At 40.5% G+C, this 18,740-nt stretch overlaps 1 protein-coding gene across 3 annotated transcripts in view; it reads left to right on the forward strand.

Annotated features, from left to right (window-relative positions):
* The window catches only part of UMAD1 (UBAP1-MVB12-associated (UMA) domain containing 1), a 215,538-nt gene that overhangs the window by 22,509 nt on the left and 174,289 nt on the right, over positions 1-18,740 (forward strand). For all 3 annotated transcript variants that reach the window (XM_035020631.1, XM_035020632.1, XM_035020630.1), the window contains one exon: positions 5,579-5,669. In XM_035020631.1, coding sequence (XP_034876522.1) covers positions 5,588-5,669 — 82 coding nt within the window. In that variant the 5' untranslated portion in view covers positions 5,579-5,587. The remainder of the gene's footprint in view (positions 1-5,578; positions 5,670-18,740) is intronic.

Consider the following 18,740-nt stretch of genomic DNA (forward strand, 5'->3'; position numbering starts at 1 on the left):
TTCTTTTTTCATTCAAACATCTCCCATCTTCATCCATTCCCTTTTTGCTACAACTCTCTAACTTCTTGATTCCATGCTCTCAGTCAGCCTCTTCAGCATATTATTTTAAACTTAATCTTTCTGAAACACAACTTTCCTCAAGATCCTGCAGTAACATTAAACAGATCCTGATCTGCTACTGTGGATATTCTAACATATTCTTGACTCTTCAGCCCTTTCAATAATTTGTCTCCGCCTTTCTTTTGCAGTCTTTATTTCTGCTGCTTATGTGCATGCCTCTGTTGAGATTAATCCCTTTGCTGTCCTCTAAACGCACTGTACTCTCTGTTCATAGTGACCCTTCTTACAGGAAAGGCCTTACTTCTCCTTGCTTTTGTCTGTACCCTACCCAGCAGATGACGTTGAACTCAAGGCTACCTATCTGTGAAGTCCAACAGGACTCTTCTAATTCTCACTGATCCTTCTGGAATCCTTCTGGAGCAAATATGAAGGGAAAAAAATGTGTTTGTGTGTATACATACAGATATCTCCTGCTTTTTGAAAGTTCACATTACACTGCTTTGCTCTTACGAAAGACTTACCTTAGTACCTGTTGTCGCTAACTGAAACAAGTCTGGAGAGGATTTTCCACTTTTATGAAAAAACGGCGAAAAGTAAAAGTAGGGCTCAATGTTTGCAGCAAGCTAGCATAGAGGCAGTGTGCATCCTAAGCAACCCGAGGGACCCTGCCAAGCACCTTGCCTGGGAACTGCACTCAGCATCTCCGCATCAAACTGCCATAGGTCTCCACTGGGTCCCCGAGCATCTGTGCTTTATCTGGATTTATTTTGTGTTTCCCTTAGCAAGGTGTGTCCTAAGGTACCTGAAAAGCTAAAGAGAAGTTATTTTGGGGGTCTGGGAATGTTCAAAAATTTTTCCATACAAATTAATGGTAATTGCTTTTTCATTTTATGCCATTTGGGCTTAGAAAAAGCTTTTATAGAAGTGCTCTACATTCGGATAGCAGGGGAAACTTGTATGTTATTACAGTTAAGTGGCCGCTGTTGATCAATCACAGATAGGAATTGCGGTGTATGTGCATTTTACATTACCTAGTAGTCTATTGAAATTGAAAGAAGATAAATTGAGAAAACCAGGTTGCCTTAATCCTTTTGTCATGGGTAATATTACTTAATAAGTAAGCCTTAGAATAATAAGGAAAAATAAATATATTACTTGCCCTACTCTCTGCCCTTTCAGAGCAATAGGATCTGCCCTGTCTAGCGATCAAGCTAGCCCTTTTATATGCCTTCTGTGCATACCATTAAAAGTGAAGACACTGTCCTTTTATTTTTCAGTTTTGTGTGGATACACAGAGAAAAGAAGCATTTTGTCTTTTATACAAAGACTGTATCTGTAACACACACACAGGGGTTTAAGAGATTTGAGACAGTTTTCCGAATCATTGTGAACTAAATATTTATATGACATCTAGGATATTGTGCTAATAATGAATTTTTAAAATAGCTCTATTGAGTTATTATCAACATACAATAAATTGCACATATTGAAAGTGTATCGTTTGATGAGTTTTGAGATATATTTATGCCCCTGAAACCATCCCCACAATCACTATAATAAACATATTCATCAGCCCCAAAGTTTCCTTGTGCTTCTTTGTAATCCCTCCTTCCTCCACCCCCCCTTCCCCATTCCCCAGACAACCACTGATCTGCTTTCTGTCATTATACATTAGTTTGCATTTTCTAGAAGTTCATATAAATGGAATCATGCAGTATGAACTCTTTTTTGTCTGGCTTCTTTCACTTAGCTTAATTCTATTGAGATTCATGCATGTTGTAGCAGATCTTAGGACTTCATTCCATTTTACTGCTAAATAGTATTATGGATATGCCAGAGTGTATCCATTTACCTGGTTTGGGACATTTGGGTCGTTTCCAGTTTGGGCTATTACTAAAAAAGCTGGATGACATTTGTGTACAAGTGTGGACATACGCTCTCAGTTCTCTTAGGTAAATACCTGAAGGAGACGGTCTGGGTCATGTGGTAGATGTATGTTTATATTTTCAGGAAGCTGCCAAACTCTTACTCATAGTGGTTGTAAGGTGTTACACACCTCCTGCAGCATATAAGACTTACAGTTGTTCCACGTTTTTGCCAACACTTGGCATGGCAAGCCTTTTAAATTTTAAATATTTTAATCGGTATATAGTGGTATCTTGCTGAGATTTTAATTTGCATTTGCCTATTGATTAAGGATGTTGAACATCTTTTCATGTGGTTGTTTGCCATCCACATATCTTCTTTGGTGAAGTGTCTGTTCCTATCTTTTGCCCAGTTTTTTTTTGAGTTGTTTTCTCATTATTGAGTTTTAAGAAACACAAACTGATGCAGCCTGTGTATAGTTTAAATTTGATGTTTTAGGTCATGAACAATTTAAATGCTTCACTTAATTACTTAAGTTACAAATTCTGTACAAAACACTTGCATTAAAAAGAGAAACCAAGAGTCAGACACTTAACTGATTGAGTCATCCAGGTTCCCCTTGGTGTGGCTTTTATAACAATATATTTAAACTTTTGGGGCTTGAGACTGACTTAACAGAACCACTTTTATAATTTTGATGTTCATTCCGTTCCTGTTTTGTGGCCAGACATGAAGAAGTACTGGAGGGGCGCCTGGGTGGCTCAGTCGGTTAAGCGTCTGCCTTCAGCTCAGGTCATGATCCCAGGGTCCTGGGATCGAGCCCTGCATCGGGCTCCCTGCTCAGCGGGGAGCCTCCTTCTCCCTCTCCCACTCCCCATGCTTGTGCTCTCTCTGACAAATAAATAAATAAAACCTTAAAAAAATATTGGAAATTTGAATACTTCTGTTGGAATGCTTTTCTTTATATGCTAGAATGGGAACTGCTTTTTAAAGGGCTTCTCTTTCTCTGTGTTCACAAAGCTCCTTGATGTAGCACCCTAATGGTACGTGACACAGTGAACTGAGCAAGCCACATGGCCACCTCTACCTCCAAGGAGGAAAGAAAACTGCAGTCCTATGTCTCCATAAGGCAGAGAGCCAGTGAACAACCCTAATGATTCCATGGTTCTCATTTGTGGTCACCACAGACACACTTCTCTTCACTGCAGGCAAGATAACTCACCCCTCCCTAAGGGCAGTAATCTGAACTGCGCCATTCGGTCACAGCATCACACTCGAAGTCCAGTATCTCTCCATCAGGCCCAGGTTTGCCATCTCTTGGTCTGGAGACTTCGTGAATTAAAATGACCCACCCCCCCGTCCCCTCCCACTCTGGTGGAACTGGGAAACATACTGCCCGAACCACTCTCATTCAGAAAGGGGAGGAATGGGAGATATACAAAAGTCATGGAATGGTAGCAATTCTGAAATGGAACTGAGCAGGCTTTTGGGGGGGCCCCCACCTTGGGTTGGAGGATGTTTATTAATTATGCCCAGATTCTGCTTCCTGGGAGAGGCCCCCAGTCCTTGTTCTCCATGCCCATTGGCTCCACCCTCTTGGAGTTTCCTCCTTTTCTAGTAACTTCCTTGGCTTCACTGAAGCGGGCCCTGGAGAATAGGCCCTCTTTGGGGTCTGAGCAGTTTCTCTGACAACTTTCTGTCTCTAGGGTTGTTCTAAATATCCACTAGTCATAGTCCTCCTTTAAGAAAAAAAAAAAGATTTATTTATTTCAGAACAGGGGGAGAGGGAAAGAGAAAGAATCTCAAGCAGACTCCACACTGAGTGAGAGCCCGATGCGGGGCTCGATCCGATGACCCTGAGATCATGGCCCAAGCCGACTGCTTAACAGACTCAGCCACCCAAGCGCCCTGATCTTCTTTTAATCCAGACTGGTAGTGGTCATTTTGTCCATACAGCTCTCAAACATTTTGTTGGCTTCTTAGCTATTTGATTCCAGTCGGCTTCATGTGTCCATAGCCAGACCTACAATTTTTTCTAGACATCTCTCAGATTTCCTACATTCCTCACTGCTTTCACCCCACAGGTCCTCTCTCCCTCCTTCCTTATATGAGGGTAACTTTTCTCTGTTAGGCTTCAGCTGAAGACCTAACCTCTTAGTCTGTTTTTCCTGAACCATTTTATCCCAAGTGAGGGGATTGACTACATGCTACATTGAACCAGGCTGAGGTTTTAATACCAAGTGTAATGGTTGTATTCTTGATTTGATGCTTACCCAAGGTTAAGTTTTAATCAGCTGTTGTTCCTTCAAAGGCTTTCTCTGTCTTATTTTCAACTGCTTGGGGTTGAGAAGTCAGTTGCCTTTTCCAGTCTTTCAAGTCTTTGAATCTGAGCTCTATTTTTGTACATTCCTGCCTGTAAGCCAACCAGTTCTCTTCTGATACCATTTCCTTCTCGCACATGCTTCTCTTCATCTTACTCAGTTATTCTTCCCATCTCACTCTGTCTTTTCATCTTTTGCATTTGCTTTTGCATTTAATCTCATTTTTCACCAGTTCCGTATGGGCCATGTCTTCTTGTCCTCTGCTGAGGATGCCAAACTATTTCCAGACCTTTCTTTTAGACCGGTCACTGTATCTTGTGTTTTCTTTGAGGATTTCAGAGGCTGCTCCTTTTCCTTTACTGAACTAGTTTCTTGATCACATGCCTTGTGTTATTCTTCTCCAGTTGTATGTTTTCTATCAAGAAATAAGCTCCGTTACTGTCCATTCGGGGATCCACAGCTCAGGGCAAGTCGACCTCCACAAACCCCAGTACAGTTCTCCGTTTCCAGAAGGCTTTTGCTCAGATAAAATCTTTATTTACCCTCCCTGCTTCATTTTCTGGTGTGGGTGGAATATATGAAACTAGAATGTGGAGCACTTGCTGCCACCAAGACTTACATTGCTTTGCTTTTAGGGACTGTCCTCAGAATGTGACGTGTCCTCTACAGTTCCCCCCAGCTTCCTTCCCCGTTGTTTTCTAGTTGTTGTCCTCCTTGAACATACAAAGATGGGAGGAGAAAGAGAAAAGTGGGGTGTGTGTGTGTGTTGGGGCACACAGTCTTACCAACACAAAGATCTGCATTGATGGGAATTTAAAGTTGGTTGCAATGGATACAGTCGGCCCTCGAGTGTCTGAATCAGGTTTAACCGACCGTGGAGGAAGTTAGAAGTGCCTTCCTTTCTTTTTTTCAGGTGGCCTCAGTTTTACGATGCTTAAGCTGGTTACGGTATGACAAGAAACCTGGACAAGTTTTTGTTTTGTTTTGTTTTTCCTCTCACCAGTCCAGTGTCCAATTTATAGTTAGCGAGATCCTTCCAGATTCTGGCGTTTTCTATTGATTTTAGCCTTATATGTATAATTTCCTGCCTGTTCAGTAATTGATAAAGATTGCATGGTTCAAGACACACATGATTTTGAACTGAAAGTCTGTGCCCCTTAATTTCTGGGTTTGTCTTCTGACACCTGGAGGGGGCTTATGTTCTTAAGTCTGGTAATAGAATTCTTAAAAGTAATTATTGTGATATTTCTGTGTTTGGCTTTTTACTAAAAAGGGTAAGACTTTTTTACATTTTCATCTGAACTTGACATTATATAGTGTTTCTGTTTCAGACAGCAGCAATGTTTCCCTTCTTCAGAAAATCTCCGGAATCTAAAAAGCCCTCTGCACCAGATACAGAAGCAGATGGATTTGTCCTTTTAGGTGAGTCTTTTTTTTTTTTTAATTTTATTTATTTATTTATTTATTTATTTGCGAGAGAGAATGAGATAGAGAGAGCATGAGAGGGGGGAGGGTCAGAGGGAGAAGCAGACTCCCTGCTGAGCAGGGAGCCCAATGTGGGACTCGATCCCAGGACTCCAGGATCATGACCTGAGCCGAAGGCAGTCGCTTAACCAACTGAGCCACCCAGGCGCCCAGGTGAGTCTTTTTAAACAAAATCATAATTGGTTGAATAATTTTTCCTTTAAAAGATTACTTGAAAATTATGTGATTGATTTTTTTAATTATTTCCTAATTCCAGAATTCATTTATGTATATGGAATCTATAAAAATAAAGGTCATCAATCACTTAGATTATTGTCACAAAGTCATACACTTCTTATATATTATCTTGGCTATATCCTTCAAATTAAATGTGTAAAATCATCCCTTATTTTTTTTCTATATGATAAGCTGGTGAACCTTTTTAATTGTGAAAAACCAGAAGTCTTGAAGGATCCTTGGTAGACCAAGTTCTGTTTTATAAATAGCACCAAACCTTGCTTCTTAAATTAGCATCTGAAATTAAATTAGGCATCCAATAAATAATTTGCTGAATTAAGTATACTTTTTAAATATGTTAAATTGTGTCTCCTACATGTTTGTTAAGACTGGTTTATTTTCTATTATAAAATTGATACCTGCAGTTATTACGATTTTGGTGGCTTTAAAAAAATTTCTTTCAAACAAATACTATGCTCTTTCCAAGGGGAATTCTGAAAAATAACATTTCCTTCATGTCACTGTGTCTTCCCCCCGAGGAAGAGATTTGCAGTCTTTGAATAGTTCTTCCCAGAAATTCTCTCCCCAGAGGGTGGTGAGCCAAAGCCTAATGTTCCCACGTAGCACACATCCTCTTCCACTGTGGACTTCCTCCTGCCAAATTCAGCTCCTTCCCTGAGAGGATGTGCATAAATTCATAGGGTATTTGCTCCCTGGGATGTTTCTCAGGTGTCTCCCTTTCCAGATTCTAGTTTCCTACCTCTTACAGTCTTTATCTTGGCCCAGCCAGACTGGGGTCCCCTTGTATTGGCAAATGCTCTATATGTCTTGAAAAGTGGAGGATGGCTCCTTGGATTTAAGGGTGATCCTGAATTTTCAGTTTAGGCCCTCTCAGAGCCAGGGTTCCTGCCAGTCCTCTTTCCCCACACTTTTAGAAGTGTAGGTGGCTGGGTCTCTGCCTCTTCAGCCCTTCTCTTTAGGATCTGGTCTCTCACAGAAAGGACACAAAGGTTTCACCCATCTGGCCCTCTTCCATTGCTAGGCCTTAACCTCTGGGAGACAGATTAGAGTTTTTCTTGTGGCTAAATGTTACCTTAGAATATCCCATCTTTTCCACAGTCGAGTTCTGGCAGGCCAGAATATGCAGTGCTGGCAGATGCCCTTTCCCTTCTGGCACTTTCTGTGGATCTGCCTCATTTGTCCTGGGACAGGGGCAATAACTCGGGTGGTCACAGTTGTTTTCTCTCTGCCCAGATACTCTACACCTGAGGCAAAAATTGTGAGGCGTTGTTTGACCAGGGGCAGTGGTTTTTCCTGGGGAACTTTCTGACGGGTATAAACTGGGGTGCCATGCACATGCCTGCTTTTCTGGCCCTTCTTACCACTCAGGAATTTGTGCTGTGGCTTCCAGGTCAGAACTGGCTTCCTCAGTCCCAACTTCTGTTCCTTGAAAGTTGCCAGTGTTGCTTCCCTCTTACCTCCTGAATTAGCCTCACTAACTGAACCTCAGGGATGCCTCTGGTCTCTTCTTTAGGCCTTTTGCAAGAAATTCATCTCTCAAAATTTGCTTCAACCAAGCCTGGTGTTCCAAACTCTGTTCTGTGTTTCTCTGTGGTCTCAACACATATGTAGAGAACTTTGCTGCTTTTTGTTTCGTGATTCGAAATCAACATTACTGTTTTTGCACTCAAATAGCCATCTAAAGGATGTGAGATTCATGCATAGACATCTTTGAGAGCACATGCAACTTCTAATGCTGGGCCTCAGAACCTCTTTGTGCGTCTTCTTCACCTCTCTGGCTCTCTGGCCTGCCACTTGGCAGCACTTCAGGGGTAAGTTTTAACCACAGCTGAAAACACTCAAGCTGCTACTCTTTCAGAAATCTCCTCCAGTATCTGGTGGCTCGAAACATGTAGATGCTTTACTCTAGCTAGCTAGACCAATAGGGGCCCGGTTTCCAGGCTATTCTACCTCAGCAGGTGAAGCTTATTTACTGTGGACCTTTCCCCTTCTAGAAAAGACTCTGGTTTAAGAAATGGTGTTTAGGGGCGCCTGGGTGGCTCAGTCGTTGGGCGTCTGCCTTTGGCTCAGGTCATGATCCCAGGGTTCTGGGATCGAGCCCCGCATCGGGCTCCCTGCTCTGCGGGAAGCCTGCTTCTCCCTCTCTCACTCCCCCTGCTTGTGTTCCCTCTCTTGCTGTCTCTCTCTCTCTCTATCAAATAAATAAATAAAATCTTAAAAAAAAGAAGAGGGCGCCTGGGTGGCTCAGTCAGTTAAGCGACTGCCTTCGGCTCAGGTCACGATCCTGGAGTCCCGGGATCGAGTCCCGCATCGGCCTCCCTGCTCAGCGGGAGTCTGCTTCTCCCTCTGACCCTCCTCCCTCTCGTGCTCTCTGTCTCTCATTCTCTCTCGCAAATAAATAAATAAAATCTAAGAAAAAAAAAAAAAAAGAAGAAGAAAAAGAAGTGGTCTTTAGCTGAGCCTCAGGAGACACAGAGACTTTCAGATTTCCTAATTCCTGAGGAAACTTCCAGCACTTCAGTACTCTCATCTGCTCTCATGTTCCAGCTGTGCCATGTGCTGTACCTAAGCCCTAAGGGTACACTTCCCCCAAAGCCGACATGCTGTGCCGTAAGGGCATTTTCCCAGGACCATCTCGGACGGAGTCGGGTGGGTGCTGTCCCTGCACGGTACCTCCCCTGCAGCAGTGGTGTCCCCGGCAGTCATGGTGACACTTCTGTCGTCGTTCCACTGCAGCGATGTAATTTGAAATGCAGCTGGTGGCCCTCCCTGTTTCAGATGATCCAAGCCAGACAAGTCCCCTAGATGTCTGCTGAGGCTCCTTGGTCCTTCAGCTTCTATGAGTGTTGAAGCTTATCTCCTTTTAGCCCTGTTGCCCTCCAGGTGCAAAGCTCTACCCCTTCACCACTTTCCATGAAAAATCCTCGCATCTTCCTACTGTCCTGTGAGCTTAGTTACTCTCCTGAAGTTGTGATGCTACCAGCCAGCATCAGCGTCGGCTCTCTCTTCCTGTGTCTTCCCTCCTTCCTCGACCACACCGCCTCCCTTCTTCCTCAGGCACACCTCAGAGGCGCTACGGTGAAGCGTGGGTAAGAATCCTGACTCGAGCCAGACCCGTCGGCTCTGTATCCCGGCGCTCCAACTCGCCAGAGCCTCTGTTTGAGGGGAGGCAGAACTTCTCCTCGCTCCGCTTAGGGTCTCTGCCTGGGCCTGAGAAGTGCATACACATAGGACGCGTTGACGGGAGAGAAGCGTGCAGGTTTTCAATTGTACACGGGAGCCCCCGTAGGAAAATGAAGACCAAAGAAGTGGCAAAACTTACGTGCTCATATACCAGGTTGAACAAAGAGGCCACTGTGGAAGAGTAAAGAATGTGGGGAGACTAAAGGAAGATAAGAGTTATTTTAGCAGGGTCTGTTTGTACAGAGTTCTCTTGGCCTCAGTTCTCCACCTCTGCTGATAAGAATGTTTCTTTCCTCCTGGCATCTTCTATAGGGGGCTTTATCTCCTGCTTTCAGGAAGGAAAGGGGAGGTCAGAGAACCCTTTTTTGCACCTGCTGTTTTTCAAGAGCCTTTAGCTCAGAATAATCCTTATGCCAAAGTGGCATATTTTGGGGGCGCCTGGGTGGCTTAGATGGTTAAGCGTCTGCCTTCGGCTTAGGTCACGATCCCAGGGTCCTGGGATCGAGTCCCGCATCGGGCTCCCTGCTAGGTGGGGAGCCTGCTTCTCCCTCTGCCGCTGCCTCTCTCTATCTCTCTCTCTGACTCTCATGAATAAATTTTAAAAAAAAGTGGCATATTTTGGGGTGGTATATTTGCCACTCCTCACCATTTTGGGCAAGTTATATAACCTCCGGGGTGGGAGGGCATTTAGAAATAGGACCAACCCCGTAGGGTTATGGAGAGAATTAAGTGGGTTACCATGCGTAAGATGCTTAGAACAGTGATAGTATTATGTCCACATATAGGTGAGGACTTAACTTTTCTGAGTTGTTCCAGCTAACATATAGCAGATCTAGAAGTAGTCCAGGCAATCTGACTTTGGAGCCTAATCCTCTTAACCACTAAGCTACCCATTTTTTTTTTAACATCATAATATTTTAAATTTTAAGACATTAGTGACGTTTTAAGCTCTTTAAACATTTTTTATATTGTGTTCCTTACTGTTCCAAAGAGAAAGTGTTGTGTTTGTTTTCATTTTTTAAATGAAAGAGTGTTGTTGTTCATAAAGTCGGGCTCTAATTTTGGCTACCTCAAACTTTTCAGTATGTAATATGTAATGTATAATATTCTAAATATTTTTAAATATTGCAGACAACTGTAATCTCCTTAATGAGGTTGAGGTTGGAAGATGGTATGCATTATTTAGTTAGTAAAAAATGCATAGACAGTTAGGGACTTAATTGATTTGACTGGTAAAAGTCAGGACAGATATTAGGAATATGGTAGGCTGTCTTAAAAAATGGTTTTTAATGTGGTAACGTCTTTTTTTAAAGCTGACTTGTTCCGCTAAGTTGTTCTTTTCTTATCATGTGATAACATACTGACAAATGTAATACGTACTTTAGTCTCAGGCATACTGTGTAAAATATTTTGGAAAATGCCAAATAGGTCAAATGGTAGATATGAAATGCTCTTATTAACATGCCCCATACTTGCGCACGTATATTTTCGTTATCATATATCCACATAACTTTCTTTGCCCTCACGTGCAGTAGATACATTGCAGGAAAATAAACATATATGGTGGGTTTTGCTGTGTTTTGGAAGTGATACAACCAAGTGAAGATTTAGAAACACAATTATATTTATGACAACAACTTCCTCTCGATACAGTTTCTACAGAATTTGTTAGATTATCATTGTATGTGGTCTTCATAACCTGTTTCTAAAATGGTCAGAGTAAATTATGTTGTGAAAAGTATAAATTATCTCTTTTTTCCCACTCGTGAGTACCTTTTACCCTAGGCAAGCCTTCCTGCTTAACACAAATAGGTTTTAGGTCACAAAGATTTGATGGCATTAGATGGTGTTGCTGAAGTCAACACCCCGCGACTTGAAATTCAGGGTTCAGGCAGAGCCTAGGCACTGTGTTCATAATAGGAATATCTGGGCTGTTGGTATATAATTAGCTCACTTTTGGACAGAAAGCTTTTTCCCTGTTAAGGTTTCCAAAGCTTTTAGCCTTTGTGAAATGTCGAGTGTGCTGAATAAGGATAAGGGGGAAAAAAGCCTCATAGAAAAACATCCTTTCCCTTGTAACCAGTTCCTATTCACATAAGAAGGTACTAGCTATTCTTTCATTCAGTAATGAAGTTGAAGTAATCCTCCAGGGTACTCATTTTACACAAAAACAAATTGCAGTTTTCATTTGCATCACTGGGTGGCGATTTTTCTTAGTTTTATACTATTGTTTAAAACCCCAGCGAACATGGTACTATTTGTAATTACCAGGGTTTTCTTGTGTTATGACATGTTTAATTGTACTTTTAAGACATTATCTTTAAGTTGATTACAAATTTACTACTGTAGTGTGCAACCTCATAGTTATTTTAAATTAAGGAAAAGGGTATCTGTTGCCTAGATGTTGGCATATAATTCCTTCCAAAACTAAGACAAAGGCATGAATTAGCTTATTATGTTATGGCAAAAAGAAGGAAAAATAACAGCAACAAGAAAACCCCAGAGAATATAAGATGAAAAGGAATAATTTACATTGCTGTTGTTATGTTTGCTGACATTGTTGACCAGATATTGAATAGAACTTTGGAGCAGGCGGAATGAAATCGAGCAAGGCCTGCCCCAGAGATGGAAGAGCTTGGGTTACGGTCTAACCGACGTTCATCACGGCTTTCAGAATTTGCAGGTGTTTCTTCTTCTTTTTTTTTTTTTTTTTAAGATCTTATTTATTTATTTGACAGAGAGCACAAGCAGGGGGAGTGGCAGGCAGAGGGAGAAGCAGACTCCCTGCTGAGCAGGGAGCCCGATGTGGAGCTCGATCCCAGGACCCTGGGATCATGACCTGAGCCGAAGGCAGACGCTTAACCGACTGAGCCACCCAGGTGCCCCTTTGCAGGTGCTTCTTAAAGTAGGGCACGAGGACCTGTGGTTTCCATTAAGCTAATTATTTTGTAAAACTGAATCGAGAATCAGAGGTTAGTAATTCCGTAGCTTGGATTTCATCTTTGAAGTATTGATACTGAAATATGTAACTCACTCTCACATTGCATTTTCCAGTTGAAATGATAGATCAGATTTTGAAATGTAATGGGTTATTTTTAAGGTTGACTCCTACTGAATTCCTCATCCTCGGAATCATTCAAACCATGTATACACACTCAAGTTAAACTATTCCATTTTTATATGGAATTTTTGGGTAATCTTGCTCGTCTCTGTGCTCCTTCCTTTATTTAAAAGTGGAAATTTAGCTGTGTGCAAGACAAATTTACATTCCAGGAGATGAGGGACAGTAAGTCATTTTGATTCTCTCTAGGACTGAAGGCTTTAATTAAAACAACAAAGATAAAGACTAAACAGATTTTTAGCATGCGCTTCCTATTTTTACTCCCTGTTCTTACAACAGAAATATACCAAATTAAAAAAAAAAAAAAGTAGAGTGTTGATGGATTAAAAAAGCAACTGACCCTATTAATAGCTCTTTACCCATGTATTGTGGTATCCAGAAAAACTCAAATTACAATTACTTTACTTGCCAATCTTTGTATTTTTACTCGACCTTTCAATTCTAAAGCAAGCATGCCAGGATTGTTAAACTTACTTCATTTTGCACTTGTTTATTTTCCCATTATGGATAGAATTAATAGAACTTTGACATCTGTTGGCTCCTAATTCTGGTTGACCTGTTCACCTAGCGACACTTTAGAGTTGGAAGTGTTCAGGCAAGGGTGTCCTGTGTGGGGTACCCCCTGCCTTATCTCCTTGGCTGTGCAGATAAGAAGGAACATCATGGGGCAAAGGAGAGGTGTGGACCGTACTGAGAAACAGAACTGAGCCCTCTGTTTTATACAATTAATTGTGAGCAAGTCATTCATTCACACTGGGGCTCCGTGATGTCAGTCGGATGATCTGTCTCTGCCTCCCTGGTTCTAACCCTCCTGTGCATTAGGGAGCACTTTGAGAAGAGACTGGTGCTGGGGCCTCCAGAATCCCTACATTCTGGTTAGACAGGCCTGGGGTTTGGCCCAGACAGGAGTATTTTTTTTTTTTCAATGTTCTCCAGACAGTTCTAGTGTGCGTGCAGGGCTGAGAACCACTGCTATTCATTCTCTGTAATTTAGTGATCATACACTTTGAAAAGGACCTCATAAAAATATAGACTTATGGTTTCTCTTCCACTGTAGTTGAGCCATAAACAAATAAACAAAAAGCAAATAAAACCACAACATTTCTAGGTTAAACACATTTCCTTTCAAATATTAAATAGGCAAAGAAGCAGAAAGCTTCAAGTTTCTTAAAGTAATATATTTGGAACCTTAAGTATTTTTTTTAATCAGTGGAGCAATTGAGAAGCATTTTATTAACCTAATTATACAAATGTGAATTCCAAGTGGCCTGTAACTCTTTTCGTCTTTAACCATAGTACATGTATTTGACAGATTAACACCTGTAAATTCTGCAGAACCACTCCAAGAGACTTTCTTTTGAGCTAAAACCTTCCGGCCACCATATTTTTGGTGTAGCTATTTGGGGGTCATTGACTGGTTTACTCTGCTGCTGTTTCCAGGGGGCACTTACTTCATACAACATCAGTAGGAAAACAATTTAAGCACACACACCATATTCCATAAATGAGTTTCCTTTAGTTTTTCGTTGGAGGCTTTCATAATGCTATATCTTCCACATTTGAGACTATCTAACTGAAAAGTTATGATGAGTAGCTTTTATTTATTTATTTATTTATTTTTAAAGATTTTATTTATTTATTTGAGACAGAGAGAATGAGAGACAGCATGAGAGGGAGGAGGGTCAGAGGGAGAAGCAGACTCCCTGCTGAGCTGGGAGCCCGATGCGGGACTCCATCCCAGGACTCCAGGATCATGACCTGAGCCGAAGGCAGTCGCTTAACCGACTGAGCCACCCAGGCGCCCGATGAGTAGCTTTTATATTTGAGCTTACAAGTTTATTTTTTCTTTCATTCTGTTGAGGAAATAAAGAATGAGGATGACAATCAAAGTAAAATGTACGCTATAAACATGGTACTTTGTACTGGTAATTCAGGTAGTGTTGGAAGACCTAAGTGTTGGCTTTCTGGTAATCTTAATAATATGACAGTATTCTTTCATATTTTAGCGGTTGTCTTACTCAGCATCTATTTTTTCCCTTTGAATGCAACCAAAGCTTATTATGAAGGGAAAGATTCTTACTAAGGGTAACACATTAATCTTCATAAATGTGAATTTCTGGAAAATGTATCTTCTTCTTTTATCACGATAGAATTAGGGTGTTACCTCAGAATAGCATTATCTAATAAACTAAGCCAGAAGAAAAACATCTTAAATTTGTGTAATGGAGTCTTTTTTTTTATTGTAGTGATCACTAATTGAATACTCTTGAGCACCTCCTCTGTAACAGGTGCTCTGCTCCTTGTTAATGCTACAGATTCCTGGGCCTGACCCATACCTAGTGAAACAGAATCTTTGGAACTATAGCCTAAGAATCAGCATTTTAAAAAAAGCAATGCATGTGACTTTTCTATGACAAAAGAGACGAATATACAGTGGGGAAAAGACAGAGTCTCTTCAACAAATGGTGCTGGGGAAACTGGACACTACATGCAAAAGAACAAAAGTGGACCACTTTCGAACACCATACACAAAAATAAACTCAGAGTGGATTAAAGACCTGGATATGAGACCTGAAACTACAAAACTCCTAGAAGAGAACATAGGAAGTAATTTGTCTGACACCAACTATAGCAACATCTATCTAGATATGTCTTCCTGAGGCAAGGGACACAAAAGCAAAAATAAACTGTTAGGACCATGCCAAAATAAAAAGATTTTGGACAGCAAAGGAAACCATCGACAAAACAAAAAGGCAACCTACTGAATGGGAGAAGATGTTTCCAAATGACATATCTGATAAGGGGTTAATATTCAAAATATACAAAGAACTTATATAACCGAAAACCAAAAAATAAAATAATCCAATTAAAAAACAGGCAGAGGTCCTGAATAGACATTTTTTCAAAGAAGACATACAGATGGCCAACAGACACATGAAAAGATGCTCCTCCTAATAAGGGAAGTGCAAATCAAATCCACAATGAGATACCACATTACACCTGTCATAATGGCTAAGATCAAAAAGACAAGAAATAACAAGTGTTGGCGAAGATGTAGAGGAAAAGGGAACACTTGTGCACTGCTGGTGGGAATGCAAACTGGTGCAGCCACTGTGGGAAACAGTATGGAGGTTCCTCAAAAAATTAAAAATAGAAATACCATATGATCCAATAATTCCACTACTGGGTATTTATCCAAAGAATAGGAAAACATTAATTCAAAGGGATACATTCACCCCAATGTTTATTGCAGCATTATTTACAATAGCCAAATTATAGAAGCAGCCTGTGTTCATTGATAAGGAAGATGTGGGGTATACCCACCCACCCACGCACACACACACACACACACACACTCTGGAATATTACTCAGCCATAAAAATGAAATCTTGCCATTTGCAACACATGAATGGATCGAGGGAGTATAATACCAAGTGAAATAAGTCAGTCAGAGAAAGACAAATACTGTATAATCTCACTCGTGAAATGAAGAAACAAAGAAAACAAAGCATTTGTTTTCTGATTAAAAAAATACTTAAGGTTCCAAATATATTACTTTAAGAAACTTGAAGCTTTCTGCTTCTTTGCCTATTTAATGAAAGGAAATGTGTTTAACCTAGAAATGTTGTGGTTTTATTTGCTTTTTGTTTGTTTGTTTATGGCTCAACTACAGTGGAAAAAGAAGCCAAACAAAAATCAGACTCTTAACTATAGAGAACAAACTGATGGTTACCAGAGGGGAGGTGGGTGGGGGGGATGGGTGAAATAGGTGAGGGGGATTAAGAGTACATTGATCTTGATGAGCACTGAGTAATATATGGAATTGTTGAATCACTATATTACACACCTGAAACTAATATAACACTGTATGTCAACTATACTGGAATTAAAAAAAAAAAGAATTTCTGGTACACTGTGGTTATCAGTTACATTATAAACTGATACCCTACAATTGGTATTTTCATTAAAAAGTCATACTTTTATGATTTTCTGTACCTATATTTTATATATACATACACACACATAGATACAATTAGTCATATTTTTAATGAGAAGTATTACGTATACTAAAGCCTTACATTATAGTATAAATGACTTAAAGGAGCCATCGGTCTGAAATTTTTCAGTATTCTAAGTCAAGTAGCTCAGTGCTAAACTTATGGAATGGTTTCATTTTTATTTCTGGCATCTATTATTTCCTGATGCACAAGGTGAAAATATGCTTGGTGACACCAAAGGAAAATGAACCCTTAAAATAGTTTGTTGATGGATTGGTTGAAAGAGTTGATAACTATGATAACCAGCCATTGTCCCTGTTGGTCTCCCTGTGTTAGGGGTTCTTAGCCATGATGATTTTGGGGGCGCTGAGTGGAGTGTTCTGTAAACCTCCTGAAATTATACGCAAAATTTTGTATTTGCATTTTTCTGAGCAGAAGGGTCTTTGCATTTCATCAGATTCTCAAAGGTCTGTGTCCCTGAAGAGGTTAGAGAATCACTTTTCTAGATGTTGCTATGTATACAGATGTTTACTAGCCCCTTGGGCTCTGTGATCTTAGGGTATTTTTATTTTAACGTCAGAGGCAGCACAGTCATTGTCAGGGGTGCGTCACATCTCATTGGTCACTTGTACTAGTCTGGCTTCAGAAAATAGAATGACTTTTGAGGAGCTAAAAGAAAATTAGGGAATAATTACTCTACTGTCAGATACACAGCCAATGCAGTATCTGTAAGGAGGTTGCAACCTAAGTGGCAAGACCTCCAAAAATAAAAATTAAATAACATCGCAAGACAGCACTATCAAACATCAGGTGTAAGATAGGATGGCGTGTACCATTAGGGACAGCTCAGTCGTGTGTCGCCATTTCCCTGTCTTGTCCATCTGGTATGAGTATACATGCATACTTTTCCAGTGATGCAGTCAGGACATGATACTGTAATTAGTTGTGTTGTCAGAAAAACTAAAAGCAGGCAGATGATAATAGAGATGTACAGATCCCCAAACTGTTACTGGAGAACTCTTTTACTTGTTATATTAAACATATAATTAGTAATGATCGTTTACTCTTGGTTTGCTTTTATATGGGTCTGTCACCGTTCTTGTAGTAGCTCCTCTATCATTGTTCTGTAATGTTATTTAAACTTCTATTTTTATATGTTTTACCACTTGGATTGTAACCTCCTTCCAGACATCTTGTCTGCTGTGAGTCTCATCTAATAGCACAATGAGTTCCATAAAGAACATCCTCAATCTACATGTTGTCAACAGGCTTTAGAATGACTTCTAGATTATTTAGTATTTGATTAGAAAACTTGGTAATGTCTTCTATTAAGGTGTTTTTCCAGTGGAAATGGATCTTTGTTGACCTACGTTACCGATCACCTGGGCTTTTAAATTATACTAATTTTAGTTATTAACGCAAACTGAAATAAGCATTCGGAGCAGGTTTGCCTCTTCCAAATTCATTCCCGCTTCTTCCACACTTCAGAGTATTCACTTCGTCTCCATGACCATGTGTTTCAGGAGAGACTGGCTTTATTCCCGGCCCTGGGAGCTCAGTTCTAATTTGTCTAAGCCAGTAAGGGTGGCCCAATCCACCTTGCCGGCAGTTAGTTTCAAATGCCTGACTGGATGTGAAGGAAGGTCGGCCGAGGGGCTCAGAGGCAGATACTGGAGAGAGAGCCCCCTTTTCCCCTGGCAGCTATTTTATCTGGATGAAATGCCTGATGACGTTTCATACGTCGCTGCCACCTTTGCTGAGGGGAGGTAGCTCAACACAGAGATAACATGTTGAAGATGGCAGAATAAAATGAGAAAGCAATTTGGTCCATGATGGCATTGTTGAACTGATATACTTACAAGCCTGGCATCTGCCAACCTCTGGACTTCTTGCTAGGTGAGATAGTAAATTCCCTCATTAAAGTTTAAGCCGCTTTTAGATAGGCTTCTGTTCCTTGCGGCTGAAAATGTCTGGACTGATGTTTGACAAGTATGCTTGTAGTGTCCAGACTTCATGGGATATATATATTTCTTCATTTGATTTGTATATAGGAAAAGTTTATATTTATATCCTCCAAAACTTAATTTTTAACAAAACAGTGTATGGAAATAGTCTTGAGTTACATTGCAAATGAAATGAATAGGTTATCACAGTCACATGTAAATATTTGGAAAGATATGGCTCCTGGCATCAGAAAGGATGCGTCCTGGATGTAGCTGGTCCCTGGGGGGGCTATATAACACTGCTACAAAGCAGCTGATCGGTAAACAATCGTATTAACAGTTTGGTGATCAGGAAACATGTTTAACATATGAACATAATAGTTTACTACTTATATGTGGGCATTTTTCTGTATTTTAGTGCTATTTAAGAAATTGGTTGGTAGGTTGAGATTGATATGCAACACATTATAATTTTTCCCATCCAAATTAGAGGGAAACAGGATCCCTGATGCATTTTCTTACAAGT

The sequence above is a fragment of the Mirounga leonina genome, unplaced genomic scaffold (assembly GCF_011800145.1).
Source record: "Mirounga leonina isolate KUSES-001 unplaced genomic scaffold, KU_Mleo_1.0 Mir_174, whole genome shotgun sequence".
Lineage (NCBI taxonomy): Eukaryota > Metazoa > Chordata > Mammalia > Carnivora > Phocidae > Mirounga > Mirounga leonina.